This window comes from Dunckerocampus dactyliophorus, chromosome 7 (assembly GCF_027744805.1).
Source record: "Dunckerocampus dactyliophorus isolate RoL2022-P2 chromosome 7, RoL_Ddac_1.1, whole genome shotgun sequence".
NCBI classification, from domain to species: Eukaryota; Metazoa; Chordata; class Actinopteri; order Syngnathiformes; family Syngnathidae; genus Dunckerocampus; species Dunckerocampus dactyliophorus.
This window is the reverse complement of record NC_072825.1, coordinates 23,572,351-23,590,318: the sequence shown is the minus strand read 5'-3', so window position 1 is coordinate 23,590,318 and position 17,968 is coordinate 23,572,351. Positions and strand designations below refer to the sequence as shown.

The following is a 17,968-nucleotide window of genomic DNA, read 5'->3' as shown; positions in this document are numbered from 1 at the left end:
GCGCGGATTTAGAGGTGGTTGTGGGGGGTGTACACCCCCCCGTTTTGAGGCACCCACGATTTTTTTGCCTGACTCTGATGTATGTTCATAGGGACATGCGTCTGAATTATGGCCACGTGGTGGACGCATATGCCAGAATGCAACCGAGACGCATGCTATTCCTGAACCCACTGTCAGGCTGATCATTTACATTGGACATGTGCTGCACATGGCTATTCAGGTGGAGGTGCAAAATAAAGGTTCTGGCATCATGACTATAAGGAAAACTGTTGTCTATTCTCAATGAAAATTAACCAGAAAAGCGATCCCCAGTGGCATAAAATTTTACTCAAATCCTCGGAATTTACAGCTGCTTCAAATTGGAAAATATTTCAGGAAATTGAGCTGAAATGGTTTCTCCTAGTACTGGTAATTTTATAAATAGAATGTTTTGGCTTAAACGATATATTCCAAGGATAAAAATAACAACAAACTCTTGAAATTAAGGACATAAAATTGGTCTCAGATATCACCTGATTGCAGGAAATGAGGTCTAATTTAAAAAAAATTTCTGGGGAGGGCCCATTTCCATTTCCAACGCCTCGGCCTACGGCCATGGCCACATCCCCCCCCTTTTCAAAAAAGCTAGATCCGCCCCTGAATAACGTATCAAATCGTTTTTAAGGGACGAAGGTTGCGTTACTTGAAGGAATGGGAGAATCTCCCCGCTTTTTAATTTTAAATATAGATGTTCTGCGAGCCTCTTCATCTGCTTTGTACACTATGTACGCTGTGCCAGTGTAGTCGAGATGTGAGTGGTAAGATGGCGTCTCTTTGGCTTCAGCGGCTTGCACGGGCGGGTGCGACTATGAGCTATCCAGATATATTATACAGATCAGTGGGAGCCACAAGCGGGAACAAATACTGGACGGAGATGGAGAAAGAAAAGGATATTTTCAATGGTAAGTTTAGCTTCACAGTATTTTTTTATGATATATGATATTACTATCAAAATTTTAAATGTTCAAGTATACTGTATACTGTAGGGGAGACTGGGGACAGTTGCAACACTTTTTATATTACTCTCAATTACTCAGAGATTATTCAGACTAGGCACACCAAATCCTTTCATAGTAAACCTACATCTGTCTGCTAAATAGCCATACCATTTAAAGATGGATACATATAACATATCAATCACAGTATTTATTTGAATAAAAAAATTCAGACGCTGCAACTGACCCCAAACCTGGGGACAGTTGCTACACCGATCAGGGACAGTTGCAACATATCAAAAAACATTACATTTCACCAAAATGTTATGCTTTTTGTTTAAATAACCACAGTATACAATATTAAAGTATTTAATAAGTTTGGTTTTGTGTAAAACATAGGCCTAATTTGAGTCAATGTGCAAATGTTACGGATGCTATAAAAACTCAATATTTCAATTTGGGACAAAAAGAATAGAATAATTTGGAGTGCAAAAAACATTTATGAAACATGTGGACAGTTTTAGTGAACAAAATTCACATTGTTTTAAAACTCCAGTGAATATAAAGTTTGATTTTTAAGTTTTGTTAAAGGCACACAAATGCTTAAAAAATAAAACTGCAACACTCGCCTCTTCCCCAACAAATCTGCTGTCTTGTGAACTATTCCAGCAGCTTCTGAACAATTCTAGCTCACAGAAAAAAAACAGACATCGTCTTCCTCTTCAGAGTCTGATTCTTCTCTCTTCTTTTTTTTTTGGTTTTCTTTACACTTTTCTTTGTGGTTTGATGTTCTTCTATTTTTTTGCCATCCTCTGTTCAGATTTTTAATTATTTTGTTTATCATTAGCATTCATTTCTTATTATGATTCCCTATTCTGACCATCATGAGCAGTAAAATATATTAATTGAGCCTAGTGTGGTCTATTTTGATATTAGCATGGGGACAGTTGCAACAGTTGCAACCGTCCCCATGGTATCAGTCACGACAAAACACCATGTGCCAACTAGCCACAGTGACATTGACAAATGTAAGCAATGTTGCTGAATAGTCAACAAAACAGTGATTCAAACCAGGTAGGTTTGGAGTAATTCATACAAAATATTAGGATAGTATGACAAAAATACAGCTCGTGAATAAAGCTACTTTCATACCTCCAAAACAACTTTGTCTTGATAGCAGCTGGACCAGATGCGCAATATGGCCGCTTTCTTCTTGGCGATTAGAGGGTCTAGCTGAGCATGTGCGGTATGAGTGTCATCACTCCAGCATGTTACTGATTAGACAAATAAGGCTTGTTGCAACGGTCCCCTGTTGCAACTGTCCCCAGTCTCCCCTACTATATTTAAGATAATACATTAAATCATTTAATTCATAATAAATATATAATATATAATTATTATTATATTACATATATTATGTTTGTGTAAAATATGGTAAAAATATGAAATTATGTCATATTACTTTCAAAATTTTAACATGTAAATAAAATGGTCCCACACTATACCCGAATGAGCTGAACGATTTGGTGCTTGAATGGTTTGAATCGGTTGCAAAAATGTAGGAGGAGTTAGAGGACAAAAAACGGCGGAATAAAAATAATAATTAAAAAATGGTGCGATAAACGCATTTACACAAATATCGTATAGTATACATGTACAGTACTATGGTCCAAAAAATGTTTGTCGTGCGAAGCATCAGCCGGCCACTAGAAGGAGACAAACACTAAAAGCGTCAAGTTACGTCTCCGTCAAAAAAGAGGGACACTACTTCATTTGACATTCAAATGATACATTGATCATGATCGTACAATGATCATGATACATTTTGTAATTATTACATAGTCTATTGCATAGATTAAGTTGTTATAGATTGATTAAAAAACGATTATCTTTTTACATGATGGAGGAGCGCAAACGATCTCTTCCGCTTGGGGACACTCCCTGTCAATCTTTACACCAATCAAAGCTCACCACCCGGATACTGTTTTCATTTTGTCCACCGTTACCCTTCTAGGCTGTCCCCTGTCACGCTTGCCCACGTACTACTACAGTAGCTATGTGTGTCTCTTCCACTCGATACGGTCGCGTATGCGTGTCGGGATAGTGGCTAGCCGTGAAGGGGTTACCCACCCGTTGCGTCACCGTCCAGCTATGGTGTCAGTGTATAGCGGCGGGTCGCATACTCTAAGCAAGGATGACGTGAACTACAGAATGCATTTCCGAATGATAAACGAGCAGCAGGTCGAGGACATCACGATAGAGTTTTTCTATCGGCCTCACACCATCACGCTCCTGACATGCACGGTGCTGAGTTTGATGTATTTCGCCTTCGCAAGGTAAGTCGACTGAAAATGGTTAGCTTAGGGAACTAGCATGCTAACTGCTAACAGGGGCAGTGATGCTCAGTCACAGGCAGGTTCACTTGGACGTATAGTCAGCATGTAGCTTCTCTCACACAAACTAACTAGTCGACTTACAAACACGAGCGTTTAAACCTGTCAATATTGAACTGAAACAGCATAAGGGATGCTATGTCAGTCCACGACCTCCATTAGCTGCAACACAGCAACAAACATGAACATAAAAGTACAGGAGTGAACTAGACCTGGTTTTCACCATAGCTTTTTCCAAATGTAATAATAAGCCATATTATTCAATGTTTCAGTGACAAGTACAGGAATTTACCAGCCCTAGTCGTTACTATAAATCCTTCCAAATGTAGTGACAGCTAATATATTATGTGGTTTGATATCAAACTACTAATATGTGATTTGTTTACAGAGATGATGGAAATCCAGATAGTAATCTATGGGTGGGCCTCATTTTGGTCATCTCTTTCTTCCTTGTCATCAGTGTTTTGGCATTTCCTAATGGTGAGCTATTCATTAATAATTAATTCTAATTATATGTTAATTATAGTAATATCAAAGCATGTTGTAGCCCTTTATCTGCCAGTTTCAACAGAATTTATTCACTGGATTTATTCATTGTAGGTCCATTTACTAGACCACATCCAGCAATATGGAGAATAGTCTTTGGTGAGTATAGTGTCCCCTAAGTTTACAACTTTTTTCCAGTTTTGACAGTCATCGACAAAGTCAACATCCATGTGCATGTAATAAGACGTGTCATATAATTAATGCGACACTGAAAAGGCGTAAACATATCGAGACAGAATTGACATTCTGTCGCGGAAGTAACACTGACATCATAAGGTAACAATGTTCTATAAGAGACGGTAGGTAGGGTCGTGATGTTAATGAAAATGAACCTGATAATTGTGCTGGCCTCAATATATTGCCATGTGCATGCGTGGCTGTTTTCCTTGTCTCCCGCCTCCAAACAGGCAGGAAGAGGATTCACTCTGTGCGTTGGTTTCAGTACCTCGGCGCATTTGTTCCATAGAACGACGGCATGAATGGAGTGAGCCATTTTGTCAGTCCTACACTATCTTTGTCTTTGTGGGTGGAGGCGGGGAGAGTGCCAAAGAGTGTTGCAATATATATTATATTATTATTAATATATTATTATTATTATTATCATATATACTACTTTTTTTTCATTGTACCTTTAAGAAAAGTAATGTTAAAAATTTGCCACGTCTCGTCGTAGACCCAAGCTTGTGCATCGTCTCGTCTCGTGACACCCCTACAATTTGACATACTGGGTCAAAACTTTGGGTTTTAATCACAGTTAAATTTTCACTCGTTTGTGTGCAGCGGTTATCTTACACAAACCTGCACCACCTGAACCATGTTGTAGTCACTATGCATTCTTTACACTGTACTCTTTACTTGCGTATCTTGCTTGCTGCTGTAACAAGTAAATTTCCCCGCTGTGGGATAAATAAAGTACATACATACATACATACATACAAACAATACATGCTGTCAAGGTCTGTTTTTTCACATGACTGTACATCTCCTTTTATTGAATGTCCTTTTGTTGTTAAGGCCTGAGCGTCCTCTACTTCCTCTTCCTGGTTTTCCTCATCTTCCTGAACTGGCAGCAGGTTAAACAGTTAATGTACTGGCTGGATCCAAACCTGCGCTACGCCAAAAGAGAGGCAGACATAATGGCAAGTCATGTTGCTTTTCATATACGTGTTAGCAGTCGCTGAGGGTGTCTGTGCTGCCGTCCTTTAGGAGTATGCGGTCAACTGCCATGTCATCACCTGGGAGAGGATTCTGAGTCATTTTGACATCTTTGCCTTCAGCCATTTTTGGGGCTGGGGCATGAAAGCTCTGCTCATCCGAAGTTACGGCCTGTGTTGGACCATAAGTATTACCTGGGAGCTCACCGAGGTACGCCGTAATGACATATTTCATTCACATTTTGCAAGGTTGAATCTCAAATCACATGTGGTTCCGTCAGCTCTTCTTCATGCATCTCCTGCCCAACTTTGCTGAGTGTTGGTGGGACCAGGTGATTCTAGACATTCTGTTGTGTAACGGTGGAGGCATCTGGCTGGGCATGACGGTGTGCCGCTTCCTGGAGATGAGGACCTACCACTGGGCCAGTATTAAGTATGTCATACATTGTATTCCTTGTAATTGTCCTTGCACAGAAGCCACAGACACATTTATTGCTCTATTAAAGTATATGCCATATATTAACTTACCTGGGGCCTGCTGGAGGTAGAATCTGGGTGAGGCTGGGCAGCATAAAATTCCGAAAAAAAACTGTTCCAGTCTTCTCAATCTTTATTATTCACAGTTCAGAACATGAACAGGTTCTTCAGGACATGAACGGCTTCTCTTGCCTACATTTTGCTGCCAGAGACCAGGCATCTCAGCGTGCATTGCGGGAGCTTGTTTTGTAAAAAGTTGCTAAAGTAACGTGTTTAGAGTTAACATTTATTATTCCCCATAGTAGTAGTTGCCCTGTGTGTGTTTACTTAACTGTTACGTGTTGTGCTGTCATTTCAGCATTTCGGCACAGTGATTGTAGTTTGTAGACCTGGGGTGTCCAAAGTGCAGCCCGGGGGCCATTTGCGGCCCGCGACTGTTATTTTTATCGGCTCACAGCACAGTTTAAAAATGTAATTTAACAAGGAAACCTAAAAAAACAACAACAGCAGCAAAAATGGGAAAATCAATGAATAGTCGAAGTATTAAGAGAAGAGTTGTAGTTGTCTAGCAAGGAAAAAATAAAGTAACAGTATGAGGGAAAAATGTCATTTTAGTAGCATGAAGTTAGGTTGGGGGAAAATTTAGAACATGAGAAAATAAAAAGTGAAAATCTCAGGAAAAAAAATATACAAGAAGAAAGTTGAAATATTCGGAAAATTATACAAAAAAATCAACAGCAGAAATGGACAACAGCAGAAATTTGACCAGAGTAAAGTCAAAATATTAAGAGAAAAAAATTGTTTTCTAATGGGAACGTTTTTTTATGAGAATAAATAAATATATCATTTTAGTAACTATGTTGAAATAAAGAAGAAATAAATTATTTTTTTAAATATAAAAATATATAATGGGTATAAAGTTCTAATTACGAGAAGGAAATTTACAAAAGGAAAGCTGAAATGAAATAGTTGGAAAATTTAAAAAAAAAAACAAAAAAAAAACACCAGAAATGGAAAAAACAGCTGGAAAAAAACAAATGGAAAAAAGTCATAATTGAATGAAGAGCAAAAGTCGCAATTTTACAATAATAAACTTGTATTATTATGGAAAAAACTTCATTTTTAGTAGCATTTCACCTATATTACAAAGGTGAAATGCAGTTTTTTGTTGAGCTACATATAGCTTCTTAGCATATCTGTTGGTTTACAAAATATCAAAGTAGCCCTTGCATCCTTTCATTTTTCAGTATGTGGCCCTCGCTGGAAAAAGTTTGGACACACCTGCTGTAGACCCACCCACACCATCTCCCCATCCCCCTGTTAATTTCACTATGTGAAAAGCTTACGGCAAGTTCTGTGTTGGCCATTGCTAGCCCGATGAAAGAGCCTCTGTTGTTAGGCAAGCTGAAGTGCCTCAGACCATCGCTTGTGGCACTTTTGTTCTCCACAATATATGTAATATTAATATAAAATATAAACTAGGGGGCAACATATTATGCCACATATTGTGGCCCCGGAGACACCTATTTAGTTCATCCCTGTGTTGTTTGGTGTTTTTTTCCACAAGAAAGTCATCCGAGTGTGCCTTTATGGACCTGGGGCACAAAAAAGGGCCTTCCTCAAAGTCTTCCCACAAAGCTAGAAGCGTAGATTTGATGCAAATGTTTTTGATAAGGCGAATGCTTTAGATTAAACAGGAATTAAGGGGTCTAAATGTGTCTCTTTATAGTGCGTATGTGATGATTGTTACTTAATGCTTACTATAAATGTGTGTCTTCTTCTCCTCGCGCCTGTCATTCAGGGACATCCACACCACCACAGGCAAGATCAAGCGAGCCGTGTTACAGTTCACGCCGGCGAGCTGGACCTACGTGCGCTGGCTGGATCCCAAGTCTTCCCTGCAGCGAGTGATGGGCGTCTATCTCTTCATGATCATTTGGCAGGTGGGTCAGTCCTTCTCTGGCGGTGGCTATAGTCGGGGGGGGATCATCCTGTGTGTTCTGTGTGCTAAGTCCGTGCTAATCTAATTGCCTCCTCCGTGGCTCAAATCTAAAACCCTTCTCACTCGGATCCATTTAATGCACGGTGTCCTGCTGTCTGCGCTTTAAAGGCTAATCCCATAAAGAGGCAAAGCCAGGCTGGATTACCCAGGAGCAATTAATGCTAAGGAGGGCGTGCCATCGTTCTGTATCTGCACCCAGGCTACCATGTCTCCAGCATTTGGCTGCCCTCGCGACACATGCTGAGCGTTTGCTATTATTTGTGCACTAATGTAACAATATGACCCAGCACTTGGCCGGAGCTCGCTTCTCACTAGCGGCTCCAAACTGTATTTACCAGCCCTTGGATTGAGCTCGGCCCAGCATGGGCTGGTTCAATCACACAGGCTCGAGGCCAAAATGAGAGAATAACACTGCAGCGGATCTTCTTTCTCATTATCTTTCTGTGGGAATGAGAGGCACTTGCACAGCTCATATGAGCCAAAATGAAGTCAATTATTAGTTGTGTTTAATAGTTAGTTCCCACTTTATCTTATTTCTTTAGCTTGAGGGGACCTGCGGGGGGGTTCATTAGTAGTTGGCAGTATTCATGTTTCAGCTTCTTCTCTTTACATTTTGCCTTTTTGCTGTTTTTTTTTGGTTTAATTGTATTCCTACAATGTGCCGCTGGCCAAAAAAAGAAAACAAGCTGTGGGGAACAAATGCCGCCTGGGCCACACTTTGGACACCCCTGCACTATAGTATCCATTTGCACCTCCCGGAGTGTGATGGCCAGGTGTCCCAAAACTTTCGTCCCTGTACCTGGAAAAAATAGCAAAGATAGCAGAGAACATATTCATATCCATGCAGAGTCTATGACAATGTGTGACAATGACTATGTAAATGGTGAACCGGCATTGAAAGTGTTCTTTGTTTGTACAGCTAACGGAGTTGAACACGTTTTTCCTCAAACACATATTCGTCTTTCCTGCAAGCCACGCCCTCAGCTGGTGTCGGATCCTGTTCATTGGCATTATCACAGCACCAACAGTCAGGTAAAGGACTCTGTATGAAATGTTCATCGTTGTAATCATACCTGTCAACGTTTGCGTTTGAAAATAAGGGACATTTCCAGCAAAATAAGGGAAATCCTCCCCCCCCCAACAGCCCCATAAGTAGTCTGGTCCTCCTAACCATCCCCAACCCCGGGGCTCGTGGATTTGTCACCATTGTGAACTGCAGTACCGGGGAGAGGATTTTGTTTCTTTTTTAGAAAGTTAAAATAAGGGGCATTTACGGGAAACTATTTAAACGGGAGGGTGAGGGGAAATAAGGGGTTTCCCAGGTACAATGGGAGGGTTGACAGGTATGGTTATTATGTGTCCAGTACTTTGGCCTCACTCACATGATGCTTGCTTTTGCTCCAGGCAGTATTACGCGTACCTCACAGACACACAGTGTAAAAGAGTTGGGACCCAGTGTTGGGTGTTTGGGTAAGTCAGCCCTCCCCACTTATATATTTATACAAATACAAAGCCTGAGGCAGGAACATGTGCTGATGTTAGCCATGATGAATTGGTCTAGGAAGGTGTGTAAACATAGCTGGAAGACACTTTAACCATACTTGGATTTGTTATCATGCATCAAACTTCACGCAGATATGACCCTGTCCAGACCAGTGAGCAGCACGATGTTATTTTTCCTTTTTATTTGAAGTTCACTGCACGGTTGGAGGCTTTTAACTTGTTTTGTTTCTCTTGCCTTGCCAATCATTGCAGGGCTATCGCCTTCCTGGAGGCCTTGGCATGCATTAAATTTGGACAAGACTTATTCTCCAAAACCCAGATCCTGTATGTGATCCTGTGGCTACTGTGTTTGGTAAGACCAGCTTCATAGGACTATCTGCTTTTTGTTTTGGAATTTTACTGTACTTATTGCATCTTTCAGCATACACAGTCTATTTTATCATACATTTGATATTTGGTTTGATTTTGTTTTAGGCCTTCATTACATTCCTGTGTCTGTATGGAATGGTTTGGTGTGCAGAGACCTATGGGCAAAGAGAAAAGGTAAGTTATGTCACATAAGATGACTTTCCAAAGTCTTCCTAATAAACACATTCTGGAGCTTGAAATACAAAGCAGAATTTCTCCTTATCCTGGATGAGTTTGAGGATATGCCATATTACGAAGCTGGTTTACTTTTTAGCAGGCTATGTCGCCACGGTAACTCATACGCTGGAGCGGTTTTGAGATCCAAGATAACAAGCCAAAAACAGTACAGCTCACTGACCAGGCAGTTGTCTCTGAAAATGACGTCATCATTCATTGCGCCCATTCAGTGCTGATAGTAAGAGCAATTTAGGCTTTAGAAGCAAGGATTCTTTGAGATTGGGCTGCAAAACCCTTGTTTCAGTCGTGAAACAAGAAGATAAAGATCAAGTGAGGCCAATTGCTCTGATTCAACATTCAGTAGGCAAGTTTACTAAAAATAGGAGGACCATTATTTTAGACTACCCCTCTGCATGAGCCAGTAGATGGAATTTGGCAATAAACAGTACAGTCATACTGTACCTGGTAGTCTTCATTGTGGCTGGAATTTCCCCACGCAGCACAACATGAGCTTTCGCTTTATGCTGCGCTCTTCTCCAGTAGCTATCAAGCTGTTTGGCTGACGGATGGCGCCTTAAGTCCACACTCGATGTGCTTCCCCTCCCGCTCATGCTTGACCATATCACCCATAAATATGGCACCCATCTTGGCGCAGCAAGCAAATAGCACAGACGCAAGGTGCGTTCGGGGACACTATTTTTGGGTCCTCACTTGACTAATCAAGTTGGTATCCAGCTTTGTAGCGCCGCTTGCCCTGCAGCTTCAATGTTTGGCTTGGTTAAGCCGGAAAACAAAGAAGAGGTCCTGGATAAGTTAAGCCTGACTTGTAAGTACAGGCCTCTGGTCTGAGAAGAACTACAAGACTATACTACATTTACATAAGGGTGACATCAGCATTTTTATAGATCAGACACATTTAACTATATCAACATTGAGTTGAAGGGACAGACAAGGTGAAAAATGTGTAACAAAAACCTACAATGGTGTGAAAAAGTGTTTGCCCCTTTCCTGACTTCTTATTTTTTTTGCATGTTGGTCACACTTAAATGTTTCAGATCAAACAAATTTAAATATTAGTCAATGACAACACAACCGAACACAAAGTACAGTTTTTAAAAGAAACGTCTTATTACTAAGGACTTTTTCACTTTTTCCCACAGGGCCACGTAGGTTTGGATTTTTTTTCTCCCTTTTAATAATAAAAAGTTTCAATTAAAAAATGAATTTTGTGTTCAGTTGTGTTGTCATTGACCATTTTTTAAATTTATTTGATCATCTGAAACTTTTAAGTGTGACAAAGAAAAAAAGAAATCAGGAAGTGGGCAAACACTTTTTCACACCACGTTTGCAAATATTTTTTACTTCAGTCTGATGCGACAATCATTTTCACTACAATGAAAGAGGAGACTGATGAGCAAGAGCATTGAATGGAGAGGCCAGTATTGGGAGCATTCCTTGCGCTCACAATGGTTGCTCGCAGAGGCAGAAAATTACCATCGCTAGTAGTATCAATTATTCGTCATTCTTTGGCTGCGTTTCAAATACCTCCGTCTGTACACTTCAGTATACTTTGTACACTGCATACTTGGCTCCTGAGAGCACAAATTTTGACAGTGTAGTGCTGTCCCAAAATTGCTGTTGTTGCGCACCAGAAATAACGATCACAATATTTATCTGCTTCCTCCCTCTCTCCTTTTTAATCGTGAATTGCAACCACTGGAGTTATCCTCTGCCCTTCCGCTACATAGCCAAGATGGCGATGATTGTGGGTGGCTAGAGTCCATTGTGGCACACTCACCATTTGGGGCATGTTGAGAGCAACGTCCGGATTCATAATGGCGCACTGCATTTTACCGTACTTTGTATGAACGCACGTATGCACCCAAAATGCCATGGATGTGTGCAAATTGCAACACAGGCTTTGTCCTTTTCTCCTTTCCAGTCCAACATATAGTAAAACTTAATCTTTTTTTAAGAATGTCGAACCTGTCCACTGTTTGTGTCCTACAGAAAGCATTAGTTGCCATGTATTTATGCTGCACTGACTCACGTCCCACTCCCCACTGCTGTTATTGGCCATCACTACTGATCATTGGATGGTCTTCATGTCAGACAAGATGACATTTTCACAAATGTGCAATAGGAAGCTAAAATTGTCAGTCTTTTGAATGCCAAGTCATACCACATTGACCGAAATATAAGACAATCCCTCTTTTTGAGACTTTTTTTAGGCAAATGTTACGGACGTTGGAGATGAATACAAAGTTTATTACCAATATCCGATATTGTCCATTGTACCGATATAGAGAGCAGTTCTTCCCTTAAACTAGTGTTGTGTAATGACCACATTGTGCTTCTTCATTTACTGGATGCATTTCACAAATACTGTTTGTGCAAAATAAGACAAATACTGCAACATTCTGTACAAGCTATAGCAAAAGAGTCAAAAAGCTGCATGTGAGTCCGAGTCCGAGTATCGACGGAAGACGCCTTACTCCCCACTTTCATATCCAATGCTTTTTGTCATGCTCTGCAAGACAGGTTGGACTTTAGTTGTCATTTTCCTTAGTTTCTATGTTGTTTCCTGTTTTTGGTTTTCTGTTTCCCATTTGATGTGCAGCTGCTCTGCGGTTGCTGGAAAGTGCGCGCAACTGTACCTATGATTGGCTTGTGTGTGAAAAGAGGGCGGAACTGGAGTTATAATGTATGTAATGCAATGCTATTTATTCATTATGTTTAAGTAATCTCCAATTTCTCTTGGCGATTAATAAAGTGTCTATCTAAAACAAGCACAATGTAACCGACGGTCTTTTTAAGATGACACTGAATTTGTGAAAGCTTAATGTGAAGGAAAGATGACTACCAACAACACACTTCCGGCCTTCACAATAAAAGCGCTGCACGTTGCATTCTGTCTGACTGCACCGAACAAAAGTCTCAGAAAAGTATCTTTCAACAGCAGTAAATTAAAAGCACAAAGTAATTAATACAGACTCACCATTGGTACGAGCCTGGGGTTTGTTTTCCAGAGAGATTATCACATTGTTGGTGCTAGGATGAATTCATTTGACACCTGGCAAAGTACGAACATGAGCACTCAACACAGACGTAATAACGTCATCAGAACTATGCATTCACACAACATCAGCATTTGGAAAAAACACTGAATGAGAAAATATAAGCATCGGATAAAGTTATCGGTAACTGTCACTTTGTCTCAAGCACACAACTATGATGTGTTCAAGGACCGCTCTGAAACAATCTGCAAAAAATAATGAAACAAAACAACATAACCATGCAAAAACTATAAGCTTTTAACAGTATATTATTTTCCAATAAAAATGCTAAAATGTATATGCATTTACATATAATTCAATGTAGTTCTTCACAAAGTAACAAAGGATTTAAAGTTGGTATTATTTGCGGATGAGACCACTGCCTTTTGTTCTGGGGAAAGCACACAAGAACTAATTAAAAAGGGCAAGGATGAAATGGTCATATTAAAGTCATGGTTTGACAGAAACAGATTATCCTTGAACCTAAGTAAAACAAATAATGCTATTTGGAAATAGCAGAAAGGATAAGTACAATCAAATACAAATACATGGAGTGGACATTGAAAAAGTGAAAGAATATAAATTCCTGAGGATCATAATAGACGAAAAAATGAGTTGGAAATCTCATATTAAATATATACGGCAAAAGGTGGCGAGAAATATCTCTATATTGAATAAAGCAAAATATGTTCTTGATCAAAAATCACTCCACACCCTGTACTGTTCCTTAGTATTACCATATCTAACGTATTGTGTGGAGATATGGGGTAATAATTATAAAAGCAATCTTCACTCAGTTGATGTACTGCAAAAAAGATGAGTGAGGATCATTCATAATGCCAAGTATAGAGAACATACAAACCCTTTTTTAAAATCACAGATGCTAAAATTTGCTGATTTAGTACTCTTTCAAACCGCTAGAATAATGCATAAAGTTAATAATAATTTGTTACCCAAATCGTAAAGTATTTCTCAATCAGAGAGGAGAAATATGATCTTGGGGGAAATTCAACTTAAAACATTTATATGCAAGAACTACACTGAAAACCCACAGCATTTCCGTGTGTGGAATTAAATTATAGAATGGATTAAGCAAAGAACTCAAACAATGTACAGAGATGAGCAAATTCAAAAAACAATACAAGCAGTTGATGTTTGCTAAATACAAGGCAGAATAGTCTCGATCATTACGCCGATTGTTCTGTCATGCTTGTTTTTTTATTGTTATTATTTATTATTGATTATTACACTGATTATTATATAAAAATATGACATGGAATGCAGGAAGTGAATAATATGTACTGTACAAGATGTGGAATGGGGGGTAGGATTAAATAAGCTTTGCTTCTTCCTACTCCTTTTGGACTTATGGAACTGTGAAAGGGTGATTTATGATATGTATTCCATTGTAACCTTCATGCATGTTCAAATAAAACTAAACCAAACCAACAAAACGCTTTTTTTAAACATAAAAACAGGGTGGTTAGAGAAGACAGCTACCATTTATTTATCAGTAATACAGTGAAAATGAGAGGAAATGTTCATATTTACTTTGTAAGTCCATTGTGGTGTGAGCCTCAATTTTCTGCTTGCGCTCCTAAAATTTTAAGCAAGCAGCCGCTGTGCTCCTTGTTGAAAAAAGTTCGCCTGGAGCCCTCTGAGGTGAAGTATGTCAAAATCAAGACTGATACAGTAATATTGTAATATAACGAAGTTGAATTGCCTGCCTGTGAATGAGGAACCAGATTTTGTCCAAATAAAATACTCAATGTCTGGATGATCAGCAAGCTGTGGCACCTCAGTGACTAGTATCCCCACTGCGGAGATTCTTATCTTTCAGTTTACTAGGCAAGCAGCTGATGGTCAGCCTCACAGGGCGAAAGTTTCCTCGTGCCATTGACAGAATGTCTGTCATGTGTCTCTCCTCCCGCAGAGCTTCTCAGAATGCGAGGACAGCAATTACACAGACTTCACTGACCTTGGGTTAGAAGCATTTAAAGGTACAGTGACGTGTTTATCCTCCATATTGTCTGTGTGTGTGTTTTTCTTGCCAAAAAAACCCCTCAGTGGATTGTTTTTACTGATGGTGAGTGGCTTTGGGTCTTGCAGGAGACATGGAAGGCGACAGCCCGAAAGTAAGACTGAGAGGAAAGAGACTGGGAAAGCTGAAATCCACAAATGGGCTGGAGAGCCAGTAAACACACCTCAGAAAGGTTTGGCAGGGGGGCATTAAGATATGGTTGTAAGCCCACTATTCCAGAAGTGACTAACAGGTCCATGCAGTGTTTGTAGTGCAGCACAGACACCACACCAATGTGCTACACTCATAAAAAGCTCCTTTTCCACTGTTGACAGGTGTGTGTGTGTGTGTGTGTGTGTGTGTGCACATGTGTAAATACACAAAATGTGTGTGTGTGTGCACATGTGTAAATACACAAAATGTGTGTGTGTGTGTGTGTGTGTGTGTGTGCGCGTGTGTGAAAAAGAACGTAACTGCCAACTGTAGATTGAATTGCATGCTCCCATGTAGTTGATCATTTACAGAAAGAAGTATATCATTCATTACTGGTAGCTCCAGACATTTCAATATTGAATTGATCATATTCCTTTGAGGCTTTGTGTCTTTGAATAATAATAATAATGATAATAATAATAATAATAATAATAATAATAATAATAATAATTGAGTGTCATCTGTTGTCAGTTTACAAGCGTTGTGTATGTTGTGCACTGTTTGGTGACAATAACTTGAATGTGGGCGGGGCTTCCACGCCCTTTTTGACCTGGAACAAAGCAAAGCACACACAGCTAAAGCACTATGCGGCGCTCAGAAGAAGGGTACATTTGTTTGGGTACCTTATTATACTTATTATACTCCCTGTCTCTTGATGGCTGCTAGTTTTTTTTGTTTTGTTTTTTTGTTTGTTTGTTTACCGTGATGGTAACGAAGGGCAAATATTCAAATTGATCATGGTCAGGCTCGACCTGCCTTGTATGCAGCTTTGTCGTCAGTCTTGTTACATGTGCATGGTTGTGTTACACACTAGGAACACACCATGGTGGGCAGCATCTTTCTTTGTGTCTTTCACTGTCATTGTAAACTTTCAACTCACCTTTTGTGCCTGTCTCCATATTTACTGTTGTCTGTGTTGTATTACGACGAATTTGTAGTTTTGTGTGTGTTTTGCCCTTGAGTACTTTACTAATTAAATATGTCTCCTCATTTGCACCATCAGTATGATCTCATGCAGTAAACAGCCCATGTGCAATATATCACTTCATTACTGGATCATTCAGAACTTTACATGCAGCATAAGGAACAATAACATGAACAAAACTACTGAAATATACTTTAGAGTAGTCAGTGTACAGCATGTATAGCAGTATAGATTTACTATACACTGAAAATGAGTCAAAATACTGCCATTATTGTGTAAAAAGAACAAGTTTTGTTGCATTTCGCAGGTTTCAGTTTCGAGTTCTGTCTCTAAAAGCCTGGTTTATGCTTCTGTGTGGAGGCGCGGCTCGCTCCTCCCCCTACAAATCCTCTTGCGTAGCGTGACATGCACCTCCAAACCTCAGAAAATTTCTTTCAGGTTTGGCAGGTCTGGTACTGCGATACAAGCTGTACACTGACCACTCTAAAGTATGTGCGAGTTTACTTTGTATAGTATTGTCCCTTGAGAAGATATACTGTCATGAAAATGGTTGCTGAAATGTGAGGGGTGTACTCACTGTTGTGAGGTACTGTACACGACACGTTCTCCAAACCTGCAGAGATCTTTACAAGGATCTTTTATTGTATATTTTTCAAATTGTTAGTCGTAGGTGAAATGGAAATTGCATGGTTGCAATTGTTACGTTATTGAAGTATAGCGATGATAAAATTAATCTTGGTTTGTTGTTTGTTCTTTTCTCGGTTGATGATTTAATCCTGGATATTGGAAACAAAGGACCCAAAGCTCTGACAGGAATGTTAGGGTTTTATTGAGTGGCTCTGATATTAAGTCATTATTGATGTGCTGTTTACAAAATATGGACACAATTTCTGCTTTCTGCTTCTGTTGACGAAGTACAGGAACTTTGGAAATCCGATAATAATTGTGTCCGCTGCTGTCACATGTGTTAATTAGCATGGGAAGTGCCTTGAACACCTTCTGGTTTTTGCTTCGAACACACACCAGCTGCAAAGCAAAAAGCTGAGCTATAGTTATGGGGCCAAATCACTACAGGTGAATAAAACATTATTAAGTTAATTATGCATTGATATTTTTTTAATCAGCAGGTTCGGAGAACGTGTCATATAGAACTTATTTGTGGGGGGGTTGTTATGCACTAAAATCCCCCCAGGACAATTTGCTCCTTGTGCTTCTTTTGACAAGATGTAAAAAGTAGATCCATAAACATCCACTGTGCTGTCTGCATGTCCTCACGCGATATGATAACTCTCCACCTTCATGTTTCCCTCTTTGCATGTCAGCTTTATTGTTCAATCTTGCAGTTTTGTACATTTCAAGTACGCTTTTCCCACACTTTTGCTACCTACTGCATTTCTCCTTTGAGGCCTGTACTTTGTTTTTTGAATGATGTGACATTCGAGTGATGATGCACCGCTGATTTCTAATTGTCGACAAATCACACATTAGTTTGACCAGCAACTGAGCCAGGGTGAGACATGGTTCCGATAAAAGGTACAGATGTTTCCTGGATTTTATTTGTTTTCTATAAATATTTTGCCAAAATGCTCATCTTTGGAAATGACTTGTTCTATTCTATATCACTGTGAACTATTGGAACCGCATTAAAAGTTTTACATGTTCTTTCAACTTCAGCGATGCATTCTTTTGTGTTATGTAACTGAACTCAATAAATAAATGTCATATCTGTAGAGGAGGCTTTTTTGTGTTCTTGGATATAGGGAACCACGAATGACCTTGATTGTCTCCTCAAGCAAAGAAGAACCGGATTGGTTGACTGGAGTTCTGACAGAGTGGAATCCAATTTCACCGCACATCATGAAACTAAAATAGCTGCCTCACGCCAAGCTCTATTCAAAGGAAATGTGACCTTGAAGGGCAAAGTCTTGTGTGAATGTGAAGTGGACTCACAAGGAGATGTTGGAATTCTGTACCTTCAGAGAGTTGGTACGTAGAGCCTGGAAACTCATCAAGCCTCTGACGACTAAACACCCATTCTGCAATATTGTTGTTATAATGCCATTCTAACAGTAATGTGTCCCTAAAGCCTATTTGGGAGTGCATGCGAAAAATGTTCTCAT

General features: G+C 39.6%; 1 protein-coding gene across 2 annotated transcripts; it reads left to right on the top strand.

The window, feature by feature from the left end:
- Positions 1–2,940: 2,940 nt before the first annotated feature.
- On the top strand, positions 2,941–17,578 carry ptdss1a (phosphatidylserine synthase 1a). 2 transcript variants are annotated; one of them, XM_054781286.1, is made up of 14 exons: positions 3,255–3,310; positions 3,756–3,847; positions 3,968–4,012; positions 4,321–4,397; positions 4,928–5,052; positions 5,120–5,278; positions 5,349–5,500; positions 7,346–7,487; positions 8,466–8,578; positions 8,951–9,016; positions 9,302–9,401; positions 9,524–9,592; positions 14,624–14,690; positions 14,800–17,578. In XM_054781286.1, the coding sequence occupies exons 3-14, from the start codon at positions 3,996–3,998 to the stop codon at positions 14,886–14,888; spliced, it is 1,176 nt and encodes a 391-aa protein (XP_054637261.1). In that variant the 5' UTR covers positions 3,255–3,310; positions 3,756–3,847; positions 3,968–3,995; the 3' UTR covers positions 14,889–17,578. The 2 variants fall into 2 exon arrangements, with proteins under 2 accessions (XP_054637259.1, XP_054637261.1); XM_054781284.1 differs by lacking the exon at positions 4,321–4,397 and having other exon boundaries at positions 2,941–3,310.
- The last annotated feature ends 390 nt before the right edge of the window (positions 17,579–17,968 follow it).

Bases quoted from the DNA above. Each gene is read 5' to 3' on its own strand.
- ptdss1a (XM_054781284.1), top strand. From the start codon at position 3,063: ATGCGTGTCGGGATAGTGGCTAGCCGTGAAGGGGTTACCCACCCGTTG. The intron at 3,311-3,755 runs GTAAGTCGACTG...ATTTGTTTACAG, and splicing joins ATGTATTTCGCCTTCGCAAG to AGATGATGGAAATCCAGATA. The intron at 9,017-9,301 runs GTAAGTCAGCCC...CAATCATTGCAG, and splicing joins ACCCAGTGTTGGGTGTTTGG to GGCTATCGCCTTCCTGGAGG.